The sequence below is a fragment of the Centropristis striata genome, chromosome 8 (genome assembly GCF_030273125.1).
Source record: "Centropristis striata isolate RG_2023a ecotype Rhode Island chromosome 8, C.striata_1.0, whole genome shotgun sequence".
Taxonomy (NCBI): Eukaryota; Metazoa; Chordata; class Actinopteri; order Perciformes; family Serranidae; genus Centropristis; species Centropristis striata.
In genome coordinates, this window is record NC_081524.1 from 5597976 (window position 1) to 5619516 (window position 21541).

General features: G+C 39.9%; 1 protein-coding gene across 1 annotated transcript in view; it reads right to left on the reverse strand.

The window, feature by feature from the left end:
* Positions 1-19041: 19041 nt before the first annotated feature.
* The window catches only part of si:ch211-1i11.3 (mitogen-activated protein kinase kinase kinase 5), a 47217-nt gene continuing 44717 nt past the window's right edge, over positions 19042-21541 (reverse strand). Inside the window, exon 28 of the mRNA XM_059338546.1 lies at positions 19042-20308. Within this exon, the coding sequence (XP_059194529.1) occupies positions 20212-20308 (97 nt within the window). The 3' untranslated portion in view covers positions 19042-20211. The remainder of the gene's footprint in view (positions 20309-21541) is intronic.

A 21541-nucleotide genomic window follows, 5' to 3' on the forward strand; every position in this document is an offset into this window, starting at 1 on the left:
ACTGCCTCTTATTGTGGGCTGGTATTTTGACTTGAGTTGGGTGGTCCTGAAGTACTGTAACATCTGAAAGCGTTGTAACTTACACTGCAAATTGAATTCTTGGTGTTAGACATACACTAGTAGAGTTAATTATACTCTGGGTAGAGTTAATCCATTATAATTAACTCTCAGTCGATGTTGTCAAAACACAGTGTAAAAAGGAAGTGTCATTAAATCAAACCTGTAATGTTTAAATATTAACTCTGAACTTCTTACTCTAAACTCTGATCCTGTAGTTCACACCTAAAGTGTTAACATCGCCCCTAGAGCTACATCTTAACTTTTAATTAATTGCTTAATGAGCTAGGGGTTAGCATGCATGCTAGTCTCACTGTAACATAAAAAGTGAGTAACGGCAGTAAACAGTAAGTTTGGCTTGACGTTTTGGCTGTGTAATGCACTTTGTAACCATAGATATAAAACGTGATAAGATGATGCTATGGTTCGGAGTTGCTAGCAAGCGTGCTAAAGTGGTGCTAGCGTGCTAAAGTGGTGCTAACGCTTGCAAGCCCTTCGTCCAAAGTAATTTCTACATTTTTTTGTTGTTTTGCGAAAATAACACAGCTCTTGGTGAAGTAAATTTGACTCTTTTTGGAGTTAAAATTTAACACCAAAAAGAGTCAAATTTACACTAACTTAGTGTAAAGGTACCAACACTCGAAAAAGTGTTAAATTAGCACTCTGAGGTGTGGACCCATATCGACACTTTATCGCTCTTACAGTGTTAATTTGGGTATGCTGATTTTTTAGTGTACATGTTTTACTGTAGATGAAGTGGTACATGTTTAGACACACAGCTTCATTGTATTAAGGCTGAACAAGGCTAGATTTCAATGTGAAGTCCTAGGTTAGAATTTGATTAAGTAGTTCTGGCTCTCTTTGGTAAAATCTGTCAAAAAATTACAGTACATCATAAAAGCTGGTGAAAAACTGAAGTGGCAGAGGTTCAATGGAAATGGATTTCAATGGAAAATCACATATTTTATATTACAGTATATTTTTTTGCTACAAACAAGGTGCCAGTGTAATTTACAGTGGAATAATGTATTTTTTTTAAAGTAAAAATGTCTAATAGACATATGACTATAGACATTTTTTACAGTGTATCCAAGGGAACTGGCAAAGCCAAAACTGCCAACTAAACACCAGCAAGTATTTGCTGTGTCCAAGGCCAGCCAATAAATAACATAACTCAGTCTTGTCCATGGATTTGTCGAGTCTATTTTTAAGGTAAACTACTTCAAACTGTTCTCCATATGGCACACAATACTGCCGGTAATTACCACTGGTCATAAACGCCTCTTGACTGATCTTCCTTGAACAGTTTTTCCTGCCCTCTCCAACAACAGGTGGCATCACCAGAGGCTTATTTCTTCCTCCGTCTTGCACCAGGAATGTGATTGGGCAGCAGTATGTCTCAAACAGCAGAGAGCCTGGCAGACCATGACGTAATGGTGTAAAACGTGCTATCAGTTGGAAGCAGGGCCAAAACACGTGGAGTTGGCTCCTCTCTCCGCTCTAACCCCGGGGCCCCTCTCTATTCTCCTCTTCCTCGTCTCTCGCTCCCTCACCCCCCAGCCCCTCCACCTCCCTTCTGCTCCACCGCACTCTCTGTTTATGAGTGCATGAATCGCTCCATTTCACTATACCCAACTCCCAGCCCACTACCAACCCCACAACTGCTTCAATAATAGAAGTCCCCCCCCTCCCTGTGCTTTAATTTCCATGACAACCCACAATGAGGAGAGAGAGAGAGAGAGAGAGAGAGTCGGAGGAAAATAGCAGAGGCAGGAAAAAACGTGAATGAGAGGGTGGGAGTGCCTTCCCTTGACCTCTGGGTGCATTTGTAAGAGGGAAACCTTCACGACAACAGACCGGGCTGCAGCGAGGTTAAACTGGCCAATCAAAAGAGCACCAGCAGCAGCAGCACGGCTCGGTCTTCACGCAAGGTGCCTCTTGAGCAAACAAGTTAACTTAATTTTGTGCAGCGCTTTTTTAAAAAAGAAGTTACAAAGTGCTCTAAAGGATGAATAAAGGAGAAAGAGAACAGCATAATTAGCACCAAACCAAAATAGAGCTGAAGCTGATGGGGATGTTGTCAGTTCTTGTCAGGGACTTTGACTTCAACGGAAGACTCAAAAGCAAAAACTCAGAAGCAGGAAGTATAACAAAAAGTCTTTACTTGAATGAAAGGCAGAACAAAAAACGCTCTCAAGGAGGCTGCAAAAATACAACATAAAGCGCTCACACAGGAGGTTACTACAAAAGGCTCACTAATACGGAAACGAGACCCAAAACCTGGTTTTCCTGGACGTGGAACATGCATAGTAGACACGACGAACTGACACGAGACAAAGGGAGACAGGGTCTATTTATACATGAGGGAGGGGAGCCCAGGTGAGATGAATCAGGTAACGAGGAGACGATCACAGTGGAGGGAAAACTCACACAAAGGGAGGAAGTGAAGTGCCTGAAACAAGATGGGAACAGGTGAGTACAAAATAAAACAGGAAGTGAACGACAAGACTAGACATGAGTGATTTAACTTGACATGAAAGTGCTCAACAGAATTAACAAACTTTGCGTGACATAACAGTACCCCCCCTTCTAAGGACGGCTCCTGACGTCCCAGGCACCTTAGGCTGGTGTCTGTAAAAGTCATCAATTAAGGTCCGATCCAGCACGAAACTGGATGGGATCCAAGACCTCTCCTCCGGGCCATAACCCTCCCAATCCACCAGGAACTGTCTCCCTCGTCCTCTCCTACGGACAGCCAAAAGCTTTTTGACCGTGTATGTTGGGCCACCATCCACAATCCGGGGGGGTGGTGGGGGCTTGGAGGCGGGAACCAAGGTGCTCTCGGTGAGTGGTTTGACCTTGCTCACATGGAATGTGGGATGTACTTTCAGAGACCTAGGGAGTTTTAATCTCACAGACACAGGATTAACCAAGTTGGATACTGAAAATGGACCAATAAACTTGGGCGCTAGCTTACGTGACATGACACGGAGAGGTAAGTCCTTGGTGGCCAGCCAGACTTTCTGACCTGGCCTGTAGCAGGGAGCAGGGCGTCGCTGCCGATCCGCAACCTTCTTCATCCTCGTGGCGCTTCGCAGCAGGGCCTTGCGAGCTGCAGCCCAGATGCGGTGGCAGCGGCGGACCAAGGCATGGGCAGAGGGGACCGTGATTTCGCTCTCCGACTCTGGAAATAATGGGGGCTGATATCCATATGCACATTGAAAAGGTGAGAGGCCTGTAGCAGAGGTAGGAAGAGTGTTGTGGGCATATTCTACCCACGTGAGGTGCTTACTCCAGGAGGCCTGATTCTGGGAGACTAAGCAGCGGAGACAGGTCTCCAGCTCCTGGTTAAGCCTCTCAGTCTGGCCATTAGACTGAGGATGATAACCAGAAGTGAGACTGACAGAGGCTCCTAGGAGATGGCAGAACTCCTTCCAAAACTTGGAAATAAACTGCGGTCCGCGATCTGAGACGATGTCTCTGGGGAACCCATGGAGCCTGAAAACATGGTTCATCATGATGTCTGCTGTTTCTTTGGCCGAGGGGAGCTTGGGTAGAGCAATGAAGTGAGCCATTTTAGAAAATCTGTCCACCACCGTCAGCACAGTGGTGTTACCTTCAGAGTAGGGGAGACCGGTGACAAAGTCCATGGAGATATCTGACCAGGGGCGTTGCGGGACAGGGAGGGGCTGGAGCAGTCCCATCGGGGCCCTGGAGGAAGACTTGTTTTGTGCACAGACCGGACAAGCCCCCACGTACTCCTTGACTGCCTTTTCCATGGCCGGCCACCAAAACCTCTGCTTAATGAAGAACACTGTTCTCCTTACCCCTGGATGACAGGTGAGCACCGACGTGTGAGCCCAGTGGATTACCTGTGGACGGAGGGACACAGGGACAAACAAACGGTTTCGTGGGCAACCACTGGGTGCTGGGCTCACCTCATTAGCGCGCTTCACCTCTGATTCTATTTGCCAGGTAACCCCTCCTACCACATGGTTAAGTGGTAGGATAAGTTCAGGTTCCTTGGCAGCAGGCTCAGAGTCATACAGACGGGACAGGGCATCAGGCTTGGAATTCTGAGAACCCGGTCTGTAGGAAAGCGAGAAGTTAAACCGATTGAAAAAGAGGGACCACCTGGCCTGGCGAGAGTTCAGTCTCTTGGCATTCTTTAGGTATTCAAGATTTTTATGGTCTGTCCATACCAAAAAGGGCTGCTCAGCTCCCTCCAGCCAGTGCCTCCACTCTTCTAATGCCACTTTGACTGCTAGAAGTTCTTTGTTGCCTATATCATAATTCTTCTCCGCTGGAGTCAACTTACGTGAGAAGAAGGCACAAGGGTGGAGTTTGTTGTCCTTGGCCGACTTCTGCGACAGGATGGCTCCAAGGCCGACATTTGAAGCATCCACCTCCACCACAAACTGCCGCTGAGGATCAGGAACCGTGAGTATGGGAGCCGTGGTGAACTTCTCCTTCAGCAGCTGAAAAGCTCGCTCAGCCTGAGGATTCCACACAAATGGAACATTGGAAGAGGTGAGAGCATGCATAGGGGCCGCTATGTTACTGAAACTTCTCACAAACCTCCGGTAAAAATTAGCGAACCCTAGGAACTGTTGCAGTTTTTTGCGGCTGGTTGGTGTGGGCCAATTGACAACGGCACTGACCTTGCTAGGGTCCATCTGGATCTGGTTGGCTGAGACAATGAACCCTAGGAATGAGGTAGTATTTACGTGAAATTCGCACTTCTCAGCTTTCACAAACAAGTTGTTCTCCAGAAGCTTCTGGAGGACCTGTCGGACGTGCTGGACATGAGTCTTCTCATCAGGAGAGAAAATTAAAATGTCATCCAGGTATACAAACACAAACCTGTTTAAATAGTCTCTGAGCACATCATTGACAAAAGCTTGGAAAACTGCAGGCGCATTAGTTAAACCAAAAGGCATCACCAGATACTCATAATGTCCATGAGGTGTGTTAAAACCAGTCTTCCATTCATCCCCCTCCCTAATTCGAACCAAATGGTAAGCATTACGGAGATCTAGCTTAGTGAAAATCTTGGTATCCTGTAGGAGTTCAAAAGCAGAGGAGATGAGTGGGAGGGGGTACCTGTTTTTAACTGTGATGTCGTTCAATGGGGCATAATCGATACAGGGCCTGAGAGACCCATCTTTCTTCCCTACAAAGAAGAATCCAGCCCCAGCCGGTGAGGAGGAAGGCCGAATCAATCCAGCCTTCAACGAGGAGTTAATGTAGTCAGTCATGGCCTCTCTCTCAGGACCTGAGAGAGAGTACAGTCTGCCTCTGGGAATGGGAGCCCCAGGGATCAAGTCTATGGCACAGTCATAGGGTCTATGTGGGGGAAGTGATGAGGCCTTAGTCTTGTTGAACGCCTCCTTGAGGTCAAGGTAACATGGCGGTACATTGGTCAAGTCTGGGAAGTCAGAGTCCCTGTCATGCTCCACTAGTTCGGTCTTGGTCTGGATATGATTGATAGCGAGACTGGCGTCGGTCGTGTGGATCTGGTCTCTCTTACCAGTACTGGTCTTTTTGAAACACACTTTGCGGCAATCTAATCCCCACTCCTTGATCCTGCCAGATCTCCAGTCTATATGTGGGTTATGTCTGGTCAGCCATGGGAAGCCTAATACGAGTGGGTGCTGTGCAGAGTTGAATAAATGGAATCTTATGCTCTCCGTGTGTTTATCGTCAAATGTAAGTGTGATGGGTTCTGTGGCATGGGTGACGTTGAATAAGATTTTTCCATCTAGCGCCCTGGCAGTAATGGGTTTAGGCAGGATCTCAGTCTTAATGTCAAGTTTTTGAACCATCCCCCAGTCCAGGAGATCTGCATCTGCCCCCGAGTCAACCAACCCCCCCAGAGTAACAGTCTGGTCACGAATAATTACCTGGACCTCAGTCAGGGTACGAGAAGGGAAGTTGAGGACAGAGGGTCGGCTCGCCAGCGCCCTCCTCCTCACTGGCGAGCCTGTCCTTTTGCCGGGCAGGATGACAACTGATGACCTGGATGGCCACAGTAGAAACAGCAGCCCTCCTGTTTACGACGCTGTCGCTCCTCGGGTGTGACCTTGGCCCTGCCCAACTGCATGGGCTCCTCGAGAACGGTAGCGAGCGCTGGTCTCTCTGGAGAAGGTTGCGGCTGGGGCTTTGATGTCCAGGCTGTCCTGGGAACCGGGGCAGACGTGCGCAGTCTTTCTCTGCGTCTCTCTTGAAGACGGTGGTCTATGCGAGAGGCCATGGAGATTATTGTGTCCAGATCGGTGGGAAGCTCTAGGGGTGCCAACTGGTCTTTGATAGAGTCTGTAAGTCCGTTCATGAAAGCGTCGATTAACGCAGGTGTGTTCCACCCACTGTCTGCTGCCAAAGTCCGGAACTCGATGGCGTAGTCTGTGACTCGGCGATTGTGCTGTTTGATCTGCATAAGCACCCTGGACGCCTCCCTTGCTGGGGAGGAGTGATCAAAAACCCGGCTCATAGTATTGATGAACATGGGGAGTGTTTGGCAAACGGTTGAGTCTCTGGACCATTCAGCAGTGGCCCAAGCTGCTGCTCTACCCGTCAAATGGGACATAATAAAAGCAATTTTAGCCTGATCAGAAACAAAGGCAGCCGGGTTGTGTTTAAAATGTAAGTCACATAGCACCAAAAATGGCCTACAGTTTCCTGAGTCTCCAGAAAACTTATCTGGGGCGGCCAGCCGAAGTCCAGGCGGTGGAGACTGGGCCTGGTCCAAAGCAGCAGCGTTTCCAGCAGCAGGTGTGTGTGTCGTGGCAGGTGGGGGCTCCGAGGGATCAGCCTTGAGGTGGTTGATGAGAAGATTCAGCTGCGTTGTCAGGAGGGTCACTTGGTTGGTGACCGAGGACTGGAAACCCCCCTGTTGCTCAGTGAGATCCCGGAGACCTTGTTGTATGGTGGACAGGTGTCCCTCGTGCTCATGCAGACGAGCACCCTGGGCTCGCAGGGCTGCCTTCACAGCTTCAGAGTCTGCTGAGTCCATCTCTGGTCAGTTCGTTCTGTCAGGGACTTTGACTTCAACGGAAGACTCAAAAGCAAAAACTCAGAAGAAGGAAGTATAACAAAAAGTCTTTACTTGAATGAAAGGCAGAACAAAAAACGCTCTCAAGGAGGCTGCAAAAATACAACATAAAGCGCTCACACAGGAGGTTACTACAAAAGGCTCACTAATACGGAAACGAGACCCAAAACCTGGTTTTCCTGGACGTGGAACATGCATAGTAGACACGACGAACTGACACGAGACAAAGGGAGACAGGGTCTATTTATACATGAGGGAGGGGAGCCCAGGTGAGATGAATCAGGTAACGAGGAGACGATCACAGTGGAGGGAAAACTCACACAAAGGGAGGAAGTGAAGTGCCTGAAACAAGATGGGAACAGGTGAGTACAAAATAAAACAGGAAGTGAACGACAAGACTAGACATGAGTGATTTAACTTGACATGAAAGTGCTCAACAGAATTAACAAACTTTGCGTGACATAACAGTTCTGCAGGTATTTTCTCATAAACTGAAAAAAAACAACCTGAAAAAGATGAGCAATTAAGAGATCGCAAATCACAATTCATCTTGAGGGAGACATGAATGTCTACACCAAATTTCATGGTGATCTTCCCAATACTTGTCAAGACATTTATCTCAAAACCAACTTTATGTGAACCTAATTGTTACGTATAGCCTATACGTAACAATTAGGTTCACATAAAGTTATACGGTACACAAAATACGGTATAGGGCTGTTTCCACTACTGGGCATACCTGGAATGAGGCGGGTCTAACTCACCGAAACGCCTTTTGTCGGGACTTTTTTCTGGACTTTTGTCGTCCCTGTAGAAGAGCAGGGCCGTTTTTCTCCCTTGAAAAAATCCTGGTTACTGATTGGATAGATCTCTAAGCAGGATGTGGCGTCGTACTCGACGCCACAACAACACACGGCATATGTAAAAGCCAGTGAAGCAGTGTTGCCAACTTAGCGACTTTGTTACTATAATTAGCTGTTCTTCTTAACGAGCTGCGGGGGCCGGCGGCTTGTTAAGAGGAGTAAGAACGAGTCGAAGCAGCACATTCCTCCTGCAGCAGTCTCTCCCAGCTGCAGTCACAGAGCCGGCTAACAGTTAGCTCTGCGGCAGTACAGTGTGTATGTGCTGCTGCAGGAGGTGTTCACTTAGCGATCTCTGTTTGTTTACAACGAGCACCGGACACTCTGTGCACAGTTAGCGATGCCTGTTTGTTTACGATCACTATGTTTATGATCAGCGGAGAAGCTGTGCATAATTAGCCATGCTGCTTTGTTTATGATCAGCTGCTGACTTTGGGCACAGTTAGCGATGGCGGCCACAGTTGCGTCTCCCATGTTTAATTTGTTGCGACGATCGAAAACCAAACGTCACCTCCAGAGTCTCTAAATCCCTCTGGGGGCCTTTTTGTAGTGGAGACATGCAGAGTGAGCGACTTTTGAGAGGGCGTGGCCTGAGACTTTCCCAGTGGCCACTTTCCCCCTAAAGGAAACACAGCTAGAGACAAGGTTTCTAGTTTCAGGCACCCAAACTAATCCTCAATGCTCCATCAGCAGCTCTGGTTCTCATTTATGTTTCATTACTATCATGATGTAGCTTCATGTCTCATGGGCCAGAATGTGGAAGAGTGAAAGTAGCTGACTCGGTCCAGGCCACCTCGTTTGTTCCTATTTAAAGAGTGTAGTGATGATGTTAATTCAGCGTATATAGAATAAATAGGTAGCGGACCATAAAGAGATATTCACTGAATTTGATCAAACACATACTGGATTAGAATCACCGTTTTGTTCCTTTGTTACCTTTGAAAATGTTTCATTAATACTAAAAGGTCACAAGTTCAGTCCTCTGTGATAAAAAAATCATTGATTTGGTGTCAAATGGATGGGTGGTATTGAGAACAACACAAACACAAGAGAGATAAACAAAGGGTGAAAGGTCTTGAGGTCAAGTACCAGTGAAGCTTTGTCATACACACACACACACACACACACACACACACACACACACACACGTTTACACAAATGCATGTGCACACACACATAAGATTAGTTGTTTTAATTCAACTCCCTGGATTAGAGCCAGGATTAATTCTATATGCCTCAGCACTCGTGAGGGAATATTTGTGTCCAGCTGTAAGCATCATCATTATGTGGCTGCTGTGTCTGGATTATTGTGATACTAGCAGCTACTTAGAGGCTATTCTTTTACAAAATGAGCCTGAGTGGAACAGAAGAGATAACATAACACTGTTGTCTTCCGGTTGATTGCTTGTATGATTATTCCTTCCTCTCCCTTGGGGGGCATGTAGATAACAAAATTCTTTTCAAACGCTCTTGAAGGACACAATACCACAAAAGCTATTAAGATGGTTGCATGCAGAGTGTGCACTGCAAATTATTTGTTTCTTACCAAGATAAAAAACCTAGATTTAGAAATGTTAGATAATTTATCTTGTTTTAACCCTTTGATGCACAACATGGGTCTAAAGTGACCTGATATGTATGAGTTTTTATGTTCTATATCTTTGCACTAAATTATTTTCATCATTCAGTGTTCCAGGTTTTACTCAATTAGTTTGTTTTTGATCATCATACATCCTACTTTTATGTTTTCCTTAAAAAACTTTTTGAATAAAATCCCTTTTTGTGTCACTAATCTTCTAATACACAACATGGGTGAAAATGACCCAAATCCATTTTTTAGCTAACTAGCTTGCTAAGCTAACTACTAAGCTAACTTCTTGGCTAAGTATTTAGCTAAGTAGCCTGCTAAGCTAACTACTTAGCTAACTTCTTGGCTAAGTATTTAGCTAAGTAGCCTGCTAAGTTAACTATTTAGCTAACTTCTTGGCTAAGTATTTAGCTACGTAGCTTGCTAACTACTTACCTACATTCTTGGCTAAGTATTTAGCTAAGTAGCTTGCTAACTACTGAGCTAACTTCTTGGCTCAGTATTTAGCTAAGTAGCTTGCTAAGCTAACTACTTTGCTAGCTTCTTGGCTAAGTAGTTAGCTTAGCAAGCTACTTAGCCAAGAAGTTAGCTATCTAATAACACAAAAACTTTTTATCTTCATAAAGTATGAGAGCCAAAATGGAAATAATACTTGGAATATTCAATCATAAAATAAGTTGATATCAAAAGATAAAGAACAGAAACACACAGCAGCATTAAATAACATGGGGAATGAATGAGTGTCATTTTTGACCCATGTTGTGCATCAAAGGGTAAATTTCTTATTTTAAGTGTTCAACATGCTTATTTCTAGATTCAACAATCCTAATTTCGAGAATTCTTGTCAAGTGTAATTATCTGTCCATGCAGCAAGATAATTTCCCTCAGAATTAGTGTTTTTATCTTGTTTTTAGACACACTTTTTTTGCAATGTGTCAAAAATATTCCCTAAAACAAATCTGTGAATGACAATTACTGCGTGTAAAGTAATACCGAGACGTCTCAAGTTTCTGTGAGGTCAAAATTCCAACACAGTAAAGTGTCATCAACTCTCAGGGGAGTGACAGCTATGACAGGAATGTGCTCATTATATGCTGTCATGTGATCTTGTTGCAGCTTTCTACTACACTGTAAAGAAAAACTGAGAGGTGAAGTATTTTAGCAAAGAAATAATGAGAGTGACCCAATCTACAGTCATGGTAAAAATATGAGACCATTATTTTCTTAAATTTCTTGTTCATTGTAATGCCTGGTACAACTAAAGGTACATTTGTTTGGACCATTATAATGATAACAACAAAAATAGCTGATAAGAGTTTAATTTGATAGCTGATATCTAGACATTTTCCATGGTTTTCTTGATAATGATTTTGGTTATTATCAAGAATGTTTCCATGACTGTAGATGTAAAAATGGCAACAAAAAAAAGACACAAAAATTATCGATAGATACAAATTGACCAAAAATATATGTAAAAATGACCAAAAAGGACACAAAATGACCAAAAATACAGTCATGGAAAAAATTATTAGTCCATTTTTTTATTCAATTTCTTGTTCATTTTGTTTTGTTTGGACAAATATAATGACAATAACAAAAATAGCTCATATTTGAAATGATATTTAGACATTTTCCATGGTTTTCTTGATAATGATGTTTGTTATAATCAATAAAACCATGGAAAATGTCTAGATATCAGCTCTTAAATTAAACTATTTTGAGCTTTTTTTGTTGTTCTCATTATATTTATCCAAACAAATGTACCTTTAGTTGTACCAGGCATTAAAATTAACAAGAAATCGAAGAAAACAAGGGTGGTCTGATAATTTTTTTGGTCAATTTGTGTCTATTTTGGTCATTTTTACATCTATTTTTGGTCATTTTGTGTCTTTTTTGATCATTTTTACAGTTATTTTTGGTCATTTTGTGTCTTTTTTGATAATTCTTACAATTATTTTTGGTCATTTTGTCTTTTTTGATCATTTCTACATTTATTTTTGGTCATTTTGTGTCTTTTTAAAAATCATTTTGTGTCTTCTTAGTCAATTTTACATCTAGTCATGGAAACATTCTTGATAATAACCAAAATCATTATCAAGAAAACCATGTTAAATGTCTAGATATCATCTCTTAAATTAAACTCTCATGAGCTATTTTTGTTGTTATCATTATATTTGTCCAAACAAATATACCTTTAGTTGTACCAGCCATTAAAATGAACAAGAAATCGAAGAAAACAAGGGTGGTCTAATCATGTTTTCCATGACTGTATGTGTGCATGGTACGTGATCACCTGCAGGCATGTTAAGCATGTGAGTGCACACAGAATCAAAGCATGCAGCTTGTTAGTGAGCTCTGTTGGTAATAAAACAAATGGTGTACTGGTAATTAACAAGCTCTTGAAGTGGTGGTGCACCGAAGACCAGAGACAGGATTTACTCCTTCAGAGCAGAAGTAAAAGTCTGATTCATGCTGCAACCCCACTGCTGCATTTTTAATCAAATCCTGCAAGAAATGGTCAAATTTAGCTTTCTCTCCCCGATGCGTGCTGGCACAGGTTGAGTCCAGGACAGTGGGGTGACTTGTCCCGTGGGATCTGGCAAGGAGGAGGGTGAGCTCAGTAATCCCCGAGGTTCAGGGCCTCCCAGTGTGGCGTCCTCAATCCCCCCAAGACCCTGACAAAATCCCCATGACAGCAGTCCTCATTATTTGGCTATCAGTGGCTTAGCCTCACCCCCAGACAGACCAGAGGTAGAGGGATTTACTGCAGAGAGCAGAGAGACACTAAAGACAATACAAACATGATTTCCTTATAGCAGCCACACTGCAAAAAAGATGTGTCTAAAAACAAGATAAAGACACTAAATCTAATAATGCATTTATCCTCTTGTCATACTTGTGATAGCTTTTTCATTTGTAGTTGCATTTTCCATGTAACAGAGGAACTGCACTGCAAAAAAGGTGTGTCTAAAAACAAGATAAAACACTAAATCTGAGGGAAATTATCTTACTGCATGGACAGATAATTTCACATGACATATTTCTTAAATTAAGATTATTAACCCTCTGGGGTCTGAGCCTATTTGTTCTTTATATACCACATAATATTTACTATACTCATGTTTGGTATTTAGTACTTTCTCAGCACAACTTCAACATGATTTAACAATTATTTTTTCACTTTAACCCACTTTATTAACATATTGAGCCCAAAAATACACAAAAATCATGAAATCTGAAATAAAATTTTACTATTTATGACAATAAAAAACACAAATAGGCTCAATGAACTGTTTAAGACCTGAAAAATGTAAACATAGGCTTGCCTGTGAGATTTGGTTTAAACCAGGGGTCTCAAACTCAAATTACCTGGGGGCTGCTGGGGGCAGTATCAAAATGACCAAAAAAAAAGGCACAAAATTACTAAAAAAAGACACAAAATGACGGAAAAAAACTAAATTACTTAAAAAAGACACAAAATGACCAAAAAGACACAAAATGACTTTAAAAAAGACACAAAATGACCAAAAAAAGACAAAAAATGACTAAAAAAGAGACAAAATGAATAAAAAAAACACTAAATTACTTAAAAAAGACACAAAATGACAAAAAAAAGGTAATAAAAAAGATAATTTCTTATTGTAGGTGTTCAACATGCTTATTTCTAGATTTAATCAGAAAATTAAAAGAAATCTTGTCAAGTGAAATTATCTGTCCATGCGGCAAGATCATTTCCCTCAGATTTAGTGTTTTATCTTGTTTTTAGACACACCTTTTTTGCAGTGCAGTTCCTCCAGTCACATGGAAAATGCCACTACAAATAAAAAATCAATCACAAGTATGACAAGAGGATAAATGCATTATTTAGGATAACACTTATTCCAGTGTGAACAATGAGAAGACGCTGTAACCTTGACTCTCTCCACTGGAAATGGATCAGTCCAACATGACTGGATGCTCCATTATGTCTAATCAAAGCGAACAGTTTGCATCCTATTAGCTGGACAACACTAATGCTATTGTGTTACAAAGCTTATTAGAATAAGGGATACTCAGGGGGGTGGCACTCACATTACATTCAATTATCTGTAAGAGGAAATGAGTCTGACAGCTGCTGCACCAGTGGGAGCTGTAAACAAACATGTAAACATGACAGCAGCACTTTATGTCAGTGTGTATAGAAATGTGCTTTATCTTAACACTGTCAATAAGTTTTTCTTTATTTTGTGGCGAAGATATTATATCTCAAGGACACAATCAAAAAGTAAATCAGTGAGCTCTAAAACAGCGTTGCGGGTTCATGTTTTCATTCCAGTCAACAACAGTTAATCTCACTTTTTAGCAGTTTTAATCAGACAAGAACACAAATTGACCAAAAATAGATGTAAAAATGACCAAAAAGGACACAAAATTATCAAAATAGAAACAAATTGACCAAAATACAGTCATGGAAAAAATGATAAGGCCATTTTCTTCAATTTCTTGTTCATTTTGTTTGGACAAATATAATAACAGCAAAAATAGCTCATAAGAGTTTAATTTAAGAGCTGATATCTAGACATTTGCTATGGTTTCCATGATAATAATGAAAATCATTATTAAGAAAACCAAGAAATTGTCTAGATATCAGCTCTTAAATTAAACTCTTATGAGCTTTTTTTAATGTTATCATTATATTTATCCAAACAAATGTACAAATGTTAGTCGTACCAGGCATTAAAATGAACAATAAATTGAAAACAAAGGTGGCCTAATAATTTATATGAGAATATATATATATATATAAAAGAGAAAAAAAAAGAGAAAAAGAGGGGAAAAAACACTAGTTCATAATTCTTTAATTTTCAGGATGTAATATGTATATATGTAGAAGTATTTGTTTTACACTTTAAATAAAATAAACACCCACTGTTCTATTTATAAATAATTTATATTATACTTTTATATTGTAAAAAGCTAAATCAAAATAAAGAATAATAATACACATTTTTAGCCTGCAGAAATCTCACACCAGAACTTGTTTGTAATGGAATAAATATCAAGAGGAGGATTTATTTGAGTCAACAGATTCATTTATTACACATATAACACAAATGAGAAGGGAAAGCAGTGGAGAGAGGAGAGAGGATGATGCAAAATTGAATTTAGTTGATAAAATCTGACTATTAATTTAGTTTCTGTCACCATCCAAGGACACAGAAGACAGATGACTGGCTTGATTTATTGACCCTGCACCTTCAGATTTGTTCAGCCGTCTGGATTATTGCAGAGCTAAATCAAAGATTGTCGTCTTCTCTGTGAGAGGCCTGATCAGTAGTTTGTCCAAAAGGGACAGAGAGTTTTGGGGACCTTATGATGCTGAATGAATAAATGGCGTCATAAATCTATGAGGGCAGGAAAGGAAAATGTCAGATTTGAAATATAGTGAGAGTTGCTTTTGTTTATGTGCTGCAGCATACTTTCTTGGCAGCATGTAAAGGAAATTATATTGAACAAAATCCGGTTCATGAGGTTACCCAGAAATTAGAAATCAAAACAACCGCAGTGCTTTTATTTTGAAGGCGATTTACGTATATCTGAGTTACCCGAGTTACCCAGGTAACCTTGTTAAGAACACGTATTGCTTTTTGCATAAAGTTAATAAATTACTGGTTTACTGCATAAGATACATATTGTTTTTGTGGTTTGAATGTATGTTTAGTAGCATTCCTGGCTGAATGATGGTTGACTCTTTAACTGATAGTTCACAAGATTTATTTAATATCGTAGCTCCATGAAAATAACAATAAGACATTCCTTGGTCACCTTGTGAATCCACCGTAAGAGCAATAACAAACATTAGCATTAGCACTTGAGCTAACAAGCACTTTTAATATAGTATAAACAACAAATATAGCCACTAATATATATGACAGAAGAAAATAAACTCTAACAAAGCTTGTTCTCCTGTCAGCCACTAAAGAAGCATTTTGATACTTTATATCAACTTTATATGAATTACGACGCACTCGTTATTAGGGCCTCGGGGCAATCGCACCGAGCACTGGTCCCTACAGCAATAGCTGTAGGGACCAGTGCTGCACTACTGTTATACTGTGGATTTCTTCTTATTCCTCTTGCGGACGCAATTTCGTCCCGCTACTAGTCCTACAACTTGAAGAGTTGCAGGACAAATTATATATCAAAACGTGCGGTTTGATCGGGATCGGTGTGCTGTTACTATTCTCTACAGAATACGAAAACTGCCCAAAATTTTGCATTGAAATGAATGAGACGGCCGACAAAAAATGAGCGAAATGAAAAACAAGCTGTATAATATAAAACACCAATAGGAACCTTGCATCATTGGTCATTTACAGTTGTGTTTAAAATAAATGGAAAAGTGATATAGTGATTGGAATATTTCCTATATTTGATTTACTCCACACTAACAGTCTTATCATAACATGTATTTTTATCAGTAGCAGCTCAAAACCAGATAATTTACTGTGTTTTATAAAGCGATTAAATTAATATTGAGCTGAATTTAGTTCAGAGTTTTGGCCCGGCCCCCGCAACCTTCGTGGTATTGGTCATGTGGCCCCTTGCAGAAATTAATTGCCCACCCCTGCTTTAAAGGGTATGAATACTTATGCAATAATTTATTTTACCTTATATATTTTTAATTAGTTGACAATATTTTGTAAACATCTGTTTTCACTTTGATATTAAAGAGGGTTTTTTTGCAAATTATTTTTAAAAAGGCCAAATTAAATCGACCATGATTTCATGTGTAAAAGCAACAAAAGGGCGAATCATCCAAAGGGGATGAATACTTTTGCAAGCCACACTATAAAAAGTTTTCTTTACCGCCCAGATAGACACCAAGGCCATGCAAAAAGAACAGGAACACACCCTGAAAAACCACTGTTAGAGCCAGCTGATTAAAACAAAATTCTGAATAAGAGCTGACTCATATCTTCAGTGAGTGCCGTGGTTATTAAGAGCCATGCCCAGTCCCTCAATGAAGTCATATCCCTATTGACACAGGAGCTGACACACATATGTCATTTAACAAGCCTCTGTTGACTTTATCAACATAATGAACATCCTCTGATCTCATACAGGACCACTGAGATCACTGGGCAATAAGGACACACTGGGAATAACAAAGCAGATACAAGTGCACCAGTTTATTCTCCTCATTGCAGGGGGGTTATGACTCTATGGAGTCTTTTTGGGCTTTTTTGTCCATTTTTGGAATCCTTTTCATCCTGCCTGTATACACTTAAAAAATGTTTAAATGCCATGTTGGCATTTCTTTTTCAGCACAACCTCACCTATATGACCTAATAATAATTGTGTTTTTTTATTCTGACTTACTGGATCAACATTTTGAACCAAAAAGAAAAAAAGAAAAACCAACATAAATGTGATCTTGTGATTGTGTGTGGTCCTGTCATCAACTCTGGTTTTTATTCTAGTGGGACTGTGTCTTTAGCGTAACAATTTTAGTCATTTTGTGTATTTTTTTTAGTCATTTTGTATCGTTTTTTAGTCATTTTGTGCCTTTTTTGGTTATTTTGTGTCTTTTTTAGTCATTTTGTGCCGTTTTTTGCTCATTTTGTGTCTTTTTTAGTAATTTTGTGTCTTTTTTGGGTCATTTTGCATCTCTTTTTGGTCATTTTGTGTCTTTTTTGTGATTTTGTGTCTCTTTTGGTCATTTTGTGTCTTTTTTTGGACATTTTGTGTCTTTTTTTAGTCATTTTGTGTCTTGTTTTTAGTCATTTTGTGTCTTTTTTTAGTCATGTATATTTTTTTTGTTCATTTTTTTAGTCCTTTAGTCCAACATAAAATGAGATTTTGAATCTTTTTTTACTTTGAAAACACTATCATGCTCAATAAAGAATTTGAAAAGTTGCAAATGTGAACAAAGGTTTCAAATATAACATATAAGAGGGTTCCATCCAGTTCTATCATTTTATACTAAATATATTTGAGCTTGTCTCCAGTTTTACTTGGTATATCATCATCAAACTGAAACTGGCCTCATGGAGTTTACAGCCAGAACTTTAGAGGTAAATTTACAGTAGGGCTCCACGCTGCTTTGTTTTCTAGTCTGGATGTCATGAAGAAGTCTGGATTTGGAGCTTTTAGTGACTCCAGAGGGTTAAGAGTTTGTTTCTCTGTTGGATAATAAGTCTGTTTGTCAGCAGAATTGCAGAAAAAGAACTGGATGGATTTTCATCAAACTAAGTGGAAGGGTGCAGCACAGGCTAAGAAGGAGCCCATCATATTTTTGGAGCAGATCCAAAGCACAGGGCGGATACTTAATTATTTTTCACTTTTGTTAACATTGCAAGATAGGACATGGGCTTGGCTAAAGTCTGTGCCTTTCTAGTTATACAGTCATGGAAAAAATGTAAGACCACATTTTTTCTTCAATTTCTTGTTCAATTTAATGCCTGGTACAACTAAAGGTACATTTGTTTGGACAAATATAATGATAACAACAAAAATAGCTCATAAGAGTTTAATTTAAGAGCTGATATCTAGACTATCTATTTTCTTTGGTTTTCTTGAAAATAATCAAAATCATAATCATGAAAACCATGGAAAATGTCTAGATATCAGCTCTTAAATTAAACTCTTATGATCTATTTTTGTTGTTGTCCAAACAAATGTACCTTTAGTTGCACCAGGCATTAAAATGAACAAGAAAATGAAGAAATCAAGGTTGGTCTAATATTTTTTCCATGACTGTATGTGGGAAAAGCTTTTGCCTACAGATCTATCTTCCACAAATAATCCACAAAATAACTAAAAAAAGACACATAATGACCAAAAAATAACCAGAATCACCAAAAAAGACAAAAATTACCCCAAAAGACACAAAATTACTTTAAAAAAATACACAAAATTACAAAAAAAAATACACAACATTTTTAAGACACAAAATTACCAAAAAAGACACTGAATTATTAAAAAAGACAAAATTGATTAAAAAAAGACAAAATTACCAAAAAAAGTAATTAAAGGGACCTTCCACACACAACACGGTAAAGTGCCATTCATATAAAACTCACATCAAACTTTCATATCAAGGTGGGGGCCACAAAATATCGCCACGAGGGCCGCAATTGGCCCGCGGACCAGGAGTTTGAGACCCATGCCCTAAAGCCTAAATACAACACCATACTCATACCTTGGAGATGTGAGAACTAGCAAAATGATTTATCATACACAAAAATAAGTCAAAAAGAAGACCTACACAGAAGCACAGTAACACACACACACACACACAGAAGCAGAGCCTGTGTCGCTGTTTCTAAGGAGATGTCAACATTGTGAAAACAGATGAGCGAACACGTGTGGAATTTTAGGACTGTTCACCACTTCATCACTTCTTCCAGCCGACGTCACTCTGTCTAAAAAAAACCTAAAAAAACAACCATCTCACTGTGTTTAACAAAAGGCTGTAACAGATAACAAGACAGACAGAGAGATAGAAGCTTCCTGTTTATTATCTGACTCAGTTCAAACACAATATACAGTACACATGATCTGTTTTCCCTCAGAAAATCTTAAATACAGTTTGCACTTAATAAATTAGATCCTGCAAAGTTACAATAAAACACAGTGAAACAGTGTCATCAGAAGGCACCATTAAAATAGATTTATTATGTGTCTATGTACCCTGCAAAAAAAGGTGTGTCTAAAAACAAGATAAAAACTTGACATTGACTTGACATTTAACTTGACAAGATTTCTTTATTAAATAATTATTAAATCTAGAAATAAGCATGTTGTACACTTGAAATAAGGAATTAACTCTTAAAAAATAAGATAAATTAAAGATGCTAGCAGCGATGAACTGGCGCGAGCAGAGTGACCTGACAATTATATGTTTCTTACCAGGATAAGAACAACTTTTTGTGTATTTTTTGGTGTTTTTTGTCTTTTTGAGTCTTTTTTGTTTGGTAATTTTTTATCTTTTCATGTCTTTTTTGTGATTTTACGTCTTTTGTGTGTCTTTTTTGGTCTTTTTGTGTCTTTCTTTGGTCATTTTGTATCTTTTTACATCTTCTTTTGGTCACAAAATGACCACAAACGACAAAACATTTACAAAAGAGATAAATTGAACTGGCCCGAGCAGAGTTCACTGCAAATTATCTGTTTCTTACCAGGATAAAAAAATACTTTAAATTTAGAAGTGTTAGATAATGAATCTTGTTATAAGAGTTAATTTCTTATTTTAAGCGTTCAACATGCTTATTTCTAGATTCAACAATCTTAATTTTAAGAAATCTTGTCAAGTGAAATTATCTGAATTTCCCTCAGATTTAGTGTTTTTATCTTGTTTTTAGACACAGCTTCCTTTTTTGCAGTGTAGACAAATCAATAGTCTACAAGGCGGTTCCGCTTGCTTGCGAAAATGTATAAAAATGGTGGCAAGATGTGACTTTTAAGGGAAGATTTTTTGCATTTTGCATTCTACATTAAATGCACTAAAACTGGTAGTAGTCAGTTTGTTTTAGTTAGTAAAATACATTCACAGTCCAAAAAGTAACCAAAATATATCCTGATTTCCATCAGTTCCCTGCAGAGACGGCTACAGAGGACACAGGGCCAGCCTGTCAATAAATCTGTCCTTTGATGCACAACATCAGCAGCCACTAAAGGAGAGTGTCCTCGCTGTCCTCGTTGTGCGTGCTGAGTTTGGTCTTCCTATGAGCTGTGATGGCGTTCCAGATCCGACACAGCATGCCGCCTCTGAAACAGCAATTATGGCCAGATTGAGATACAGAGTTAGAAAGGAGCCGACTCCAACACCACCGGGGCTTTTTGATGGAACGCAAACTAACGAGGTACACTTTTTTTGTGTGAATCATCTATTTATAAAGCAAGAAGTGTGTGTGTGTGTGTGTGTGTGTGTGTGTGCGTGTGTGTTTGAAGCATGTGTATGCATGTGTGAGGAGTGTGTGTGTATCTGTAACTGTAATCACATCAAAGTTCAAAGGCAATCAGATCAAAGCAATCAACAGAATTAACTGACACCTGTTCCCGCTCAGTGACAGCAGAGGTGGACTGACTGGAATTTCTGGCCTCGAACAGAAAGCATTTTTGGCAAAACCATAATACCTATCATTGATCCGACTTTACTTTGAGCGTCCTGAGTTCTTCCTGAACGTCTACATATGTTTTTTTTTCAAGAAAAATGAAAAAAATAGCTTTGTTTGAGGGATCTAAAAAAACATCTCCCTTTTTCAGAAATCTTCCTGCGTTTTTAATACGGGAGCCAATGAGGCTGTTGGTGGTGTTGGTGGCGCATCTGTGCGTCCTACGCCCAAACTATAACTCTGACAGCTTTACCAGAGGATTGTGAGTGAGAAGACAAATTTTCCTACGTTTCAAAGTATAAATTATTTCTGTAGAGTGGAATTTGCGGCCTGGAGCGCAGTTTTCAAATTTATTTTTTGACAATTTTTTTCTCTCCATCTACACTCTGGCGATGATGTCACACACTGTGACACGAACATTCCGTGCAATACACATCCATTATAATCTCAGAATTTCTCCAAAAATGATCATGGTCATTGAACAGGGATTGATAAAAAACTATATGACCTATCGAATCGTGGATTAATACACCGATACACAGGACTTGTGTCTAATGTTTAAAGTTTAAATGGAGTCTCTAGGTGAAATTATGCCGGAGAAGAAGACGTTTAAAAATCTCCAATTATTGTTCTTTTTCGCTCATTTTTTTTCGGCCGTCCCATTCATTTCAATGCAAAATTTTGGGCAGTTTTTCGCGACTTACGTCGCAAAAAATTTGTATTCCGTAGAGAAAAGTAATAGCACACCGATCCCGATCAAACCGCACGTTTTGATATATAATTTGTCCTTCAACTCTTCAAGTTGTAGCACTCGGTCGGTCAGTCGGTGCGATTGCCCCGTGGCCCTAATCAGCTAATTGGGTTCATGTTAGCATACTGCGTAATG